Here is a 13475-nt window from a genome sequence, read left to right as displayed (position 1 = left end):
ACGGGGTCTAAGTCTCCTCCCATTGAGATACGCCCCCTTTAGTATACACAGTGACGACGCACAAGAGGGAAAAAAATGTGTGAAAGATGTCACAATCTAGAAATTGTCTTAGTTATTGCATTTTTCTATTCAGTTGAATATGTTCCAAATATTCCCCGAGTGTTCACCAAATCGTTAAACTTCAGTTCTAAAAAATTGAAAAGCTCCCTAGTGTTGGAGGGGGACGCCCTCCTCCGACACACACCCCAAAATACTCAAAATACTCAAAATACTGCACATAAAATATTTTTGCCCCCTAGAAAAATGTTCCTTCATACGCCATGTACACAATAGTCATTACTCACGGTTGAGTGCCGTATGGATTAAAGTTGTAGCCGTAGTACCAATTTAGTCCCACATTGCAAGCAAGAGACGCCACCAACAATGATGTGAGCAAAGCAAGACCAGTCTTTCCATTCCTAGGAAATTAAGAGCAAGGATAAATCACTACAACTAACATCTTCAAAGGTTTATGTGTATGAACACCAAGACATACGCGTGTTAGCATAATCTTGTCTACCCTCGCTTAACAGTGAAGAGAAACTTGAACAAACACAACTCCTCGTATTTGTTTCAGCAAATGCAGGTTTTAACAATCTGTTTATATGGACTATTTTAAGTGGTCTCCCCTCTCCAGTGTGTTTGTAAATTTTCCTTATCAGACACTGGAGCTACACTCGGCATATAACTGTCTATGAAATATTTGCTCGTATGTATACTGATCGTGTTTACATCTCCTGTACAATTGTTACTTAAAATTTCTTTTGATGTGTTCACACATATAAACAGCGCCGTTTTCGAAAAAGCCATCTGTTGCCAATGGGAAGAGAAAAACCTGTATATATAACAGAAACTGATGAAAGACTTCACACTTTCTGATAACAATGCTCACGGCCTACTTCTCTTTCCTAATTTTCACATTCTTGAGAGCAGAGTATACTTAAAAAACGCTGCGAAAGAAAACCGTAAGAAACACACTGGCCTACCTGTAAAGCATGAGTAATATAAACGGACTGATGATGTAAAACTGCATGTCGTTCGCCAAATACCAAGACCACCCCATGCACTGCAATGTAATCCAGAGAAAATGAAAACTTGAATGATCCCCAGCATCTCCTTGTCTCTACTATGAACATGTTTAATCATCAAAATTGGAACGAAACAAAAATCTTTGCAGAATTAATATTTATCTTCATATAAAGAGTGCTTTGACATGTCTTTATACGTACATTTTCGAAAAAATTGTCATTGGTATAGGAGCAGAACAACAAAACATACTTTTCCAACATGCCAACATGCGAGATGAATTAGGGCACTTTCAATTGAGACCGTGCCCATCTTCAGTTTTGTGGCGGTACAGAGTAAACTGGTTCTCTTTCTGCAATATAAGAATAACTCATTTTTTTTCTTTTTTTTTTTACTACTGAAAGTATATATATATATATATATGTTTTTCTGTATCATTCTCTTCTTTCTTGCCTTGAAGACATAGATTTGGTAAATTTCGTAAATTCTTTTCGACAAACATTGAACGTGTACCAAGCAACTGTGTCATCTTCTTGAGTCCATCATAATTATATTCTTCGATAATTTGGTGTAATGATTGTATTTATGTGGTCTAACAGACAGCAAGTTTGTGCAGTAGTCTTAAATCGCCTCATACCTGTGATCTTAGCATACTCATCGGGTTCTTCATTTTAACCTGGTACGTCGCTTTATACCATCGCGATTACTGTACATTCCGTCAATAATAGTGGGGAAAAAATTATGAAATGCCTACAATAGATCGATCATTGGGAAAACAGCACATTTTCAGAAAGGTGTCGTACAGTATCTATCAGCTCTCCAGGCCATGGATAGAGGTTGTTTATGTAGAGAAAGTGCGCCCACCAGGTTTCCCTGCATGCGGTCCTGACCAGTTCGTGTTGAGCGTCTATGCGGGGACCCTGAGCAAAATGGGGTTTAAGCAGGGCCCAGATTCCCATTGCTGCTGCGTAGGGAGGGGTGAGGCGCCACCACCGGTGAAAATAGAAAATACCCCAACTGTAGACTTTATCCATATTCTTCTTGGCTATTTGCCGCAACGTGAAGAAGGTGACGAGAAAGCCACTAAGAAATCGTGCACAACAAGTGGAAATAAAAGTAAGTGCAAGTATCAATAATATGTGTGCTAATTGCATCAACTAGTTACTGTGGAAAAAAAAAAGTCTTACAAAATGTACTTCATGTACTTTGCCGGGATTCAGCAGAGGATCAATACGGTCCTCTTTCTAATTTGTCACATTTTCAAGTTTGTTTAATAGCTGTATTTTTTTTTTTTAACCATTGCGTCGAGTAGATTGCATTGTCTTGTGTTAATGGTGTGATATATGCATTCAACAGTGTTAGACAAAAACAAGTGAAACAGTATGCATACAATTAACTCATCGACATAATACTATGAAACCAACATCAAAGCGTAACATATTCTATATTAATTTTCCAGGCAACATCGATTTAACGGATTGTGACACATCCGCATGTAAGTCGTATCTCGAAATCTTTAGGAATGTAGTGTTCTACTGCTCTAGTGATAATCATTTTATAAAATCTCTGCATGTGAAATCAAGTTCAGTTCAAAATTGTTGAAAAATCATATCAAAATAATAATCATGAAAAGCATTAACGCGTCTTGTTATCATCATAAGCAGATTTCTGATGCGAAACAAGCCGAGAGCTGAAGATTGCTGTATTTCACTCTTCTCAAACATTTTATCAGTTTGTTACAGTGTGTAAAAGTAGGCGTTGATGGAAGTCAACTGGTGAGGAGACGAATAACTGCAGATGGTAATAATTTTCAAGAATAATGGCTTTCTCGCTGAATCAGCAAGCTGATATACTTGCGCAAAAGCGATAAAACCATGATACCAGATAAGTCTTAAAGACAAAAGACACACTTCGTGCATATAAATTACTATGTTATAAGCACTTAAAGGACAAGTTCACCTTCATAAACATAAGGATTGAGAGAATGCAGCAATATTAGTAGAACACATCAGTGAAAGCTTGAGGAAAATTGGACAATCGATGCAAAAGTTATGAATTTTTAAAATTTTTGTGTTGGAACCGCTGGATGAGGAGACTACTAAGGCCCGTGATGTCATATGAGTACAACAGTATAAAGAAAATGTAAAGAAAATTCAACATATTTTCACTTTTTTCGCATAAAAGAGCACTTGACTTGCCTCTTTCTAAAGGCAATGGGAATAATATTACCCATAACATATGTTAGTAACGAGTCAAGGGAATGTATACTTTTTGATGACGATGAAATTTTGTGAAATTCTCTTTATATTTTCCTTATATTGTTGTACGCATGAGACATCATACACTGCAGTAGTCTTCTCATCCAGCGGTGACTGCACAAAAACTTCAAAAATTCATAACTTTTGAACGGATTGTCCGATTTTCCTCAAACTTTCAATGATGTGTTCTACTAATATTGCTACATTCTCTCAATCCTTATGTTAATGATGGTGAACTTGTCCTTTAATATTCCAAACGACAACCTCCTTGCACAAAACATATCAACTCGGGCAACTACATTAGGTTGCCTGATCAATATCACTCAAGATTACAAATACATTGTACCTCATAACGAAGAATGTATCAACAGAAAAAGATGCATTCACAACCCCCAGGAATCCGAAATTTGAGGTTAGCTCAATAGCTTGCGCATCGTTATCTGCACGGGAAAATGAAATAAGAACAATATTGTTATTGCAGAGCAAAGGAATAGGCTACTCGCCAAGCACCAAATATCACAGATTACGGCTCGTTTTTCCAAAAGTTTGTGAATCTACAAACTATTTCAAAGGTTTGTTAATCCGAAAAAAAAAAATAAGGTTCGCATATGTAACTCTGAAGGTTCGTTAGCACGCACCCCCCCCCCTTTTTTTTTATTTCACATTAATGAACGTTATTTCATTTTCGGATACTTTTGTATACTGAGCTTACAGGAAAATTGAAATGCCGCTCACGTTAGAACCACTGGCTAAATACTCAGTGTGGGACCAACTCATGCAAGGGTAAGATGCAGTTGTATTTCCCAAGGCTAGAACAAAACAATCGTGCAAAGGGGACATCGATATGCTATTTAATTTTGTTTTGTGAGTACATACATGTATCTGTACCAAGTAACTAAAGGAATTATCCAACATGCAAGGAACGCTTTACATACCATCCTATCTGGATAATATAGCCCCTTGTGTCTCTTGAATTCAGCTGTAATAGGCCTTTACAACTGCTTTCTCTCGAAGTACTCTACCCATCACGCACATCGTGATACGTGAGTAAATTGCTTTTTTTTTGGGGGGGGGGGTCTGTCACGATGTGACTGAGAGTGCGAGTGTGGAATGTGTGAGATTCCTTTGTTCAGGCAAGCCATCAGGTGGGAAATGGGGACAGCAGGCGTAAACAGCATAGAAATTTAGAATCGGGCAAGTCAGGTGGAGAGAAGTGGTTAGGGAGAAAGGACAGTGTGGAAGAAAGAGGGAGGCTCAGTGGAGTCAGGGTAGAATGGCTAATGTAGAAAGGGAGAGTTGGTAGGAAAGAATAGGTATTTAGTTAGGGGGAGATAGTTGGGATAGATAGGTTTAAAGTCAAAAGGGGAATTAGTTGGAAAGAAAAGGGATAGGTAATAAAAAGGGGAAAGCTAGTTGGAACCAGTTTAAGCACAGTAGAGGGTGGAGTTATATTAGAGGCGACAAGGAAAGTAAATTTGGAGGGGAAAATCAGTTGGATCTGAACATCTGTCAGAGCAAGACATGCTCTTCTAACTCACTGGTGATAGGAGTAGAGAGGTAGCTGATCGGCCTACAACGCAGCGCTGCATTTCAGGCAGGAGAGTCATGGCACAGCAGCCCCACGCATAAGGGCAGGGCACGCGCAAGATACGCTGCAGGCACTGACAACAGCTGAAGTCTCCTCCTCACCATTACTTCAGGGTCTGAACACCAAATCAGACGTAAGTAGTTTTGTAGCTGTATTAATTTGTTTTTGCAATATTCTGAGTTTGTCAGTATTGTTATTTTTTGTATATAGAGATTTATATTATGTTCGCTGGTTCACTATAATAATATGTGGATTAAGTATGTTTGAGTAAAGATTGTGCTACATAGCAGATTGGATATGTTGTATAAGAGTGCAATAGGATTTGTTGTAATTTGGCACAGGAAGACAGGCCAAGTCAGTAGGTGAATGTTTCAGGTGGAATGGTTAAATTTACAGCGATAGCTGTGGATACAGTATATTTTGGTTTTCTATGGTTGTATCAGGAAAATACAATCCAGGTTTTGTTGTTTATAATTAAAGTGAATGAAGTTAGAAGTATGTTAAGAGAGTTATGAGTATATACATGGCGATGGTTTATTTCTGTAGTATGTATAGGTCTGCTGTCATGGTGGAAGATAGGAGCACTATTGGTTAAGTATAAGGAAGTATTGAACTGTGGTTCATGATTGAAATTACCCTGTGAATATATAATGTTATGAGAGGTGGTTATAATATCCCCATATAGATCGACACCGACGAGCTGGGCTCGACGGAATCATCGTTATCTCGACGGCATAGCAAATACGCTCGACGGAATCATCGTTATCTCGACGGCATAGCAAATACGCTCGGCGGAATCATCGCTAGTAGCTCTCAACGGCATCTCGGTTAGCGTGAGGGCAATTCCCGCTACCCTGACAGAATTCCCGTATCTTGGTAGTCCTCCGGTGCAAGCGGTGGCATCTCGGTCGACACGACGACAATTCCCGCCAGCCGGACGACATCCTCGACATTGCGATTATCCAGGCAACTTCTGCATTACCGCACAGACTAGTTTACACCCCCCCCCCCCCCTTTCCGTTGGACAGTATACATTGAAACCACACGTGCGCACCGTAAAGTATTGAACCACAGGTATTTTATTCAACCCGGGTCTAGGATGTGTTTATAAGATTAGTCGAGGATGTGTTTACATGAGGAAAGGATTTATTAGCATATTATATTATCTTATTGGATTGCTCCTGTACGTTTCTATAATTTCTTTGATGTGAATACGAACGCAGTTGTAATAGGTTTTTTTTTTGTGGGAAATTATTGTAAAAATATATTTTTTTGTTCATGAAGTTTTGTTGGAAAAGTAAATAGCATAAGAGCTGCATTTTTTGTTCAGTAAACTCACGAAGTGTTGAAGTATATTAATTACAGTATATCTCATAGCAGAACCAGACTTATCGTCAGTCGTAGATAAATACAGATCTTAGAGCTGACAGGGTCCATAATTGACTTTGATGAACGTACGGTGGCACCAACATATACATTTTTTTTTATTCTCTGGGGGCAGAGGCAGTGCCGCTAAAAATGTTTTGTTCACGCACTATTGTGACTACAGTTGGACCAAAAGCAACAGCAACAATATCATAGCGAAAGAGTGGCAAAAGTATAGGCGATAGTACCAATGTAAGGGATGTTAAACTGGCAGGTGTGTCCCAAGATGATCCAGAACATGCTGATGACGCGGAGACCGTTCAAAACTGCCATGTTGCCGGCGGCCTTTTTAGCGCTGAGAAGTTTGCGACCGTTCGTCACTGCTGAGAAGGACATCATGGTTCCGTCCAGTATAGCTGATCGTCAAGGTATGTCACGCAGGCATTGAAACAGAAAGTGGTATACAATGTGCATGAAGATTACAAAGCGTAGGGATGAAGGGATTTTGATAGAAAAAGCGAGAGGAAAAGTGAGAATTAAGATTCAATCTTATTTTCAAATGGTACATGCTCTATAGGGTAGGCCTATGTAGCACCTGAGGGCGGTGAGAGGGGATATATATATAGTTGGTGCAAAGTGCAGAAATAAATGATACTTGATATGGACACGACGAGGGAGTAAAGAGAGAAGACAGTGGTTACAACGCATTCATTGTGGGAAATGTCATGTATTGGCGCCGCAACATTGATTATGCAAATCAATAATATCGAGTAAAAAATCAGGCTCTAAATGGCTTTTTAATATAATTATTCTTTTTATTTACACTTCTAGAACTAGCACTATAAAGCCCATTGGTTGAAAAAAAAAATGACGTCGCATTAATGAATTAAATCAGTAGATGTGATAAGGTTAGGAAAGTGAGATCGAAGTTCAAAATATTTTCATACAAACAAAGTACAGCAAACAACTACAAGTATTTTATGACATAAAAACATAACATTTTGTGATTTTACAACGTGAATGTGCATCTATTATTTCAAGTGAGAAGACGAGACCGGGAATTAGACGTTTTAGATTTTAGAAAATAAGCCGTACAAAGTAGTACTGGTGTTTTAACGGATCCCTGATCATCTGTCTTCAGAATCAGCGGCATTTTTTGTTTTGTTTTGTTTTGTTTTTTAATTGATACATATAGTTTGTCTGAACCTGTCCAAATAAACTCGTGTGTTTCTTTCATTGTTAGCATTATTTGTCTGGTAATCAAGTCCGAAAGTCCATTCAGATCAATGGCCGGCAGTTTCGACACTTGCAATGTTCAAACGTCGAGTCAAAGTGGCCTTCTATAGCAATTGTTTCTTGCATCACAAATACCAATACAGTTGTACCACTCATTTGAGGTCAACTAATTGTGACATATTCATTGTATACTCTACGGTTTTACTCTCTCCAACTGAAGGAATCATTGCGTTTCTACCCTTACCCCAACCAAGTCGTATTTGTGGCTTCTCATTCTTCTGCTCCTTCGACTTTGGCGTTTGTGGGTTGGAACTGGGAAGGGCGATCCTGTGTTTTCCGGCTGTGTTCGTAACATCGAGCAACGCCGAACCGTTGCGGCAGTTATCAGTGTCTATGACAATCTTCTTCAGGACAAGCTTGTGCAAGAAAACGTCATAGAAAGATCCTACTACCACCATTAAGGCGAGTAACGACAAGATGGACCTGTTAATGCAAGAAGAACATTCCGTGTTCAAACGTTTACAGTGTCTTCTGTTATTTAGTTACCATGGTATTCTGTCAAGTTGAATTGTGATACACGAGTCATGTAGAGCAGGTATATGATCAAAATGTGAAACTTGAATATGGTATGACACTGGAGGTACACAAGATGATTTTTAACTAAATTTCCTGCAGGTAATTCGGATTTTGTCGAATTATGTTACAAGTTATTGGACGATTTTGAAGAAATGTGTTAATGCATAACTTTGATTCACTTCGTTTGATTCCGTGTACATGCTAGCAGTACGAGAGATCTGACACAATATGTCAGCAATCAATGCTTAAATCAAACTTACAAGAATGCTATGTCCGCTTTCCGCCATGGCTCTGGGCCCATACATTCGTACACTCCAAATGGCTCAGGGGCACCAAGGGCCAGCCAAACTGAGGATAAGAAAACGGTGTGAAGACACATTACCTTAGGTCTATGCTCAAGATTGGAAAAATTGGGTTGAGAGGTGAACAGTTTTTAACATTGAGTCTTTTTTAAGCCGTTTTGTTTGTTTACGGAGATCAAAGAAGTTAATGATGTGGAAAGGCCACAGAATCATAATTTCTCAAACACACATCCCAAAGACAATAATAATTTACTTAAAACGTTGACCTTTGATATGACGCTCCATCACAAAACGGCTCTACGGAAAGGAAGGTTTTGCAATTTGGATGAAAACGGGGATAGTTATTATTTTCATCGCAGCTTTCATTTCCCCTTACATTGTTTATAGTTTATTATCTACAATCAACATGCCACTGCTAACAAACTCAAACAACGTCCAAAAACTCAGTTTATTAGCCTATTTAGGGATTTACCTGTTGCACCATCAAAACCTCTTAACATGACAGGAATATGGTAAATGCGTGTACATATTACTGATAATTAAGTTGTCTTTCACTTACACTCATCAGACACAGCTTTGATTTCAGCCTGGCTGCATGTATTCGGAAAACAGGTTCCCCATGTCATTAGGCCAAGCTGTTGAAAAGTTATATAACACGAGATAGGTTGCACTTCTTGAATTCTTACTGCATGTAGTCTCACAAAATTGTGCAAGATCAAACTGTAAGTGCTCAAAATTTCTAGAGCAGATATATCATAGGTCAAATAGAGGAGAATGAGAATAACAATGGCAAAATGATACGAGTAAATTTCCACAAATATGACATTATACAAGAAGTAACAAGGCGAAGAATTGCATTCATGCTCTTGTATCGTTATTAGAATGTAATCATAAACTATAGGTGGTACGGGATTTTTGAAAAATTAAATTGATGTAAAATGCATCTTCTCTCGCAAAACAAAGAGCCAAAAAACAAAACAAAACAAAAACAAACAAAGTGGATGCAACATGATATTCCCAACACAGTTTTCATTTTGTGCTCCTGATACCTTTATCTCTCATAATTTTTTTCACAAAAATTTCACTAAAATGCTTGCATTAAACAGCATTGTTCTATATAGTTGTCCCACACACATTTGAAAACCGCATATATCTCTAGGCTATCATTAAAGATACGAAGAAGAGTCAAACGCATTTTCAAACCTAGTTTTCATGGTCAAAGAGAATCCAAAATCAAGGGACGACCTCACTTTCTTTTCAGATTAATATGATTGACAGCAGAAAAAAAAAAGGGTCGCCATTTTTTTCTTTTTTTTTTAGTCGGTTGAAGTGATTGCACCTTTAGACATCAATGTATCCGCGCCTTGACATAATTGAGAGCGATGCGTCTGAGACACATTTATTATACATTTGAAATTCAATCGCAATTGACATAAATCATTTATGTTGATTGAAAACATGTAGGACTCTACGCGGAATTTCTTACTGGCAAATAACAAAGAAAAATGATTAATAAGAGATAAATTGATTGAAAACTGTGAATGTTTTCAATTACATGATTGTTCTCATTATTCTGTCTTTAAAGATATCATCCTGCGTAGTGTAGGAAAATTACTCTGCATGTGCCTCATCTCTTCATTAAAAACTCTTTTACTAAGATGTATTCATCCAAGGCACGCGTAGTCTATGCATGGTTTAGACTAAAAAGATCATGATGAAAATTGTAATAACATGTACTTCTATTTTTGCTGTTGACACGTTTCCCTCTGTCATTTATCGCACATCTGATATAACAAGGGAAAAGTTTTTCTTTATAGGTTTTACAATAACGTTCAGGTGAATCCTGTACATTATAGTTATACCCCATCCAGTCACAGAAATCATTCCCGCACCTGGAGTACAGTCACTCTACACCATTAGCAGCAGTCCAGTCAGGCAGTCCCTCTACATTAAGAGGGGATATGCCGGGCCGGGGGGGGGGGGGGGGGTAGGCTATACATCCAACCATTACACATGGCCTATACTCCCTATATGCCTACCCCAGAAGCGGAGAAGAGACAGTACTTCTTCTTGTCATCTACATCGCCCTCACTAAGGCATTTGTCCTGGTAAGTAGAGACGATGTCTACAAGATCCTCCCTACCATTGACAGCCCATCGAAGCTGAGCATGACTGAATCCTTCTAGGCCTGCAGACGATGGCCAAAAAGTGGCTTAAAAAAAGGATCAACTGGCAACTATCATATAACAAGCAAATTTTAACTTTTTAAAAAAGTATACGTCCTCACAATATCCCACATGAAATTTACCCACCTTTTCGAATTGGTCATACAAAAATAATTTACATAAAATCAAATTAGTGGTAAATGCAAGAGTACATTCATAACAACAGTACTCACGTTTTGCAGATGGGGACGCGGGGTTGAGGGGGTAACTTTGGGCGCCTCCCAATGGGTCGCTTTAAATGTACACCCCTTTTTACTACATAAGTATTGTAAAGCAATGTCTCCTGTATTGATTACATTGCATTTCTTGGAAACAAACGTGCCCTTGCTATAAGGCACGACAGCATGTACGTTTGGAACATATATATTCGCGTTATATGATAATATATGTTTTCTATATTGCCAAGAGGATAAAGGGCATTTGGGGGCACACAGCACAGGATCACCCTTCAATAAGCACCCTCTTTATTATGTAGATCTTGAAAGGTAAATCTTCTATCATTTCCATGACTTTTCATTGATGTAAGAGTGTATTTGCTGTATTGCCGGACCTACTTTTAAAACCATTCACGCTAGAACAACTGTGTTTGCGTTGCTAATATCCGTATTTTGTAATAAGGCTGTGAGCGTAGGTGTAAATTTAGACACCTCCCCAAAGATTACCTTTGAATTTTCACCTTTTTGACAATGTAGTTATTGTAGAGCAATGCTTCCTCTAGTAATTGGTTGCATTCTTAGATACAAAAGTGCCTTTGCTATACGGCACGATGGAATTTCGAAAACATGTACGTTTGGAACATATTCCCGTTATATGATATTATATGTTTTCTATATTATTCATTTATCTATTTATTTATTTATTCCGTCATATTTAAACAGGGTAGTCCCCTCAGTTTCACAACTGCTTTCCAGGGGAGCCCTGTGTACATATACATGATAAAAACATTGGATTACAATAGACTTCATTAAAAAAAAAATCATATACAAGTATAACACATATACACAAAACAATACAAGCTTTAAAAGATACTAGACCATGGAGACTGACTTAATATGTATTCTGAATTCGGCATAGACAAAATGTATCATTAAAAAACAAAAAACAAAAAACAAAAAACTAATTGTGTAATAGAAATTACTGTAATGACACACCAAAAATAAAAAAACTGAGTTTAAAATACCATAAAAGGGGTTAATGGAACCAAAGAAGAAAAATCATTAAAAAAAAATAAATATATATACATATATATATATATATATATATATATATATATATATATATTGCCGTGAGGTGAAGTATTTTTGGCACATCCCATAGGGTTGCCGTTTAATGCGCACCCTCTTCACTGTATAGATCTTGTCAAGTTAAGTCTGTTCTATCATTTCTATTACTTGTCATCGATGAAAATTGTATTTGCTGTATTGCCGGGACTACTTTTACAACCATTCACGCTAGAACAACGGTATTTGCGTTGCTGATATCTATGTTTTGTAACAAGAGGGCGTGAGCTTAGGTGTGAATTTGGACACTTCCCAAGGGATTAATTTTGAATGTTCACCCTTTTGACAATATAGTTATTGTAGAGCAATGTCTCCTCTATTGATAAGTTGTATTTCTTGGAAACAAAAGTGCCTTTGCTATACGGCACGATGGCATTTTGAAGACATATACGTTTGGAACATGTATATATTCGCATTATATGATTTTATCTGTTTTATATATTGCCGTGAGGGTGGAATATTGTTGGCACAACCCACAGGGTTGCCATTTAATGTGTACCCTCTTCACTGCATAGATCTTGTAAAGTTAAACCTCTTCTATCATTTCCATGACTTTTCATTGTTCAAAAGTGTATTTGCTATATTGCCGGAACTACTGTTAAAACCATCCACGCTAGAACAACGGTGTTTGCGTTGCTAATATCTGTATTTTGTCTTAAGGGGGCTTGAGCGTAGGTGTACCTTTGGACAATTTCCATGGGGTTGTCTTTTAATGTTCACCCTCTTGACGATATGGATATTGTAGAGCAATGTCTCCTCTATTAACTACAATGTATTTTGAAAACGAAAGTGCCCTTGATGTACGGCACGATCGAAGTTTGAAAACATGTACGTTTGGAACATATAGTATATTCGCGTTAATGATATTCAATGTTTTCTATATTGCCATGAGGGTGGTGTACTTTGGGGCACATCTCACAGGACTGGCATTTAATGTGCATCCTCCCACTAAATAGATATTTCGAAGCAATGCTTCTCCTATCATTTCCACGACAATCATTGATATAAAAGTGTGTAGCTGTATTGCTGGAACTACTTAAAAAACCATGCACGAAAGAACGTCGGTATTTGCGTTCATAGTATCCGTGTGTTGTAATCACGGGGCTTGAGCGGCGGTGTAATTTTGGACACTTCCCAAGGGATTGCTTTTGAATGTTCACCCTTTGACAATATACTTAATGTAGAGCATGTTTTCTTTTGGTAATTGTATTGCATTTCTTACAAACAAAAGGGCAATTGCTGTACAACCGTAACGACAATGTGAAGGCATGGAAAATTGAAACATATTTGTGCTTTATGCTAGTGCATGTTCCCTATATTGCCCTGGGGGTTGGATGATTTTGAACACATCCCACTCGATTGCCTTTGAATGTGCACCCCTTTGACTATAATGAATGATGATTGTAAAGCAGTGTCTCTACCATTTAAAAATCATGAAAAGTAAAGTGTCTTTATTTACCACTCGGCAAAACGACTTTACATGCATGTACAAGTGAGTTTGCTTTGGCATATAATGCATGTTTTGTTAATCTGTTTTGGGACCACGACGGTCAGGGAAGGGGTGATCTGGGCACTTCCCA

The 13475-nt window shown here is 38.0% G+C and overlaps 1 protein-coding gene across 1 annotated transcript in view; it reads right to left on the bottom strand.

The window, feature by feature from the left end:
- Positions 1 to 13475, bottom strand: part of LOC140243024 (nose resistant to fluoxetine protein 6-like) — a 44589-nt gene that overhangs the window by 24479 nt on the left and 6635 nt on the right. Inside the window, exons 5-13 of the mRNA XM_072322767.1 lie at positions 10430 to 10578; positions 8950 to 9025; positions 8349 to 8436; positions 7757 to 7995; positions 6525 to 6692; positions 3670 to 3763; positions 1869 to 2148; positions 1026 to 1105; positions 345 to 458 (exon numbers count right to left, since the gene is read on the bottom strand). Of these exons, the coding sequence (XP_072178868.1) occupies positions 345 to 458; positions 1026 to 1105; positions 1869 to 2148; positions 3670 to 3763; positions 6525 to 6692; positions 7757 to 7995; positions 8349 to 8436; positions 8950 to 9025; positions 10430 to 10578 (1288 nt within the window). The remainder of the gene's footprint in view (positions 1 to 344; positions 459 to 1025; positions 1106 to 1868; positions 2149 to 3669; positions 3764 to 6524; positions 6693 to 7756; positions 7996 to 8348; positions 8437 to 8949; positions 9026 to 10429; positions 10579 to 13475) is intronic.

The sequence above is a fragment of the Diadema setosum genome, chromosome 2 (genome assembly GCF_964275005.1).
Source record: "Diadema setosum chromosome 2, eeDiaSeto1, whole genome shotgun sequence".
Lineage (NCBI taxonomy): Eukaryota > Metazoa > Echinodermata > Echinoidea > Diadematoida > Diadematidae > Diadema > Diadema setosum.
The sequence above is the reverse complement of the archived record's forward strand: the minus strand, read 5'-3'. Positions and strand labels throughout refer to the sequence as shown.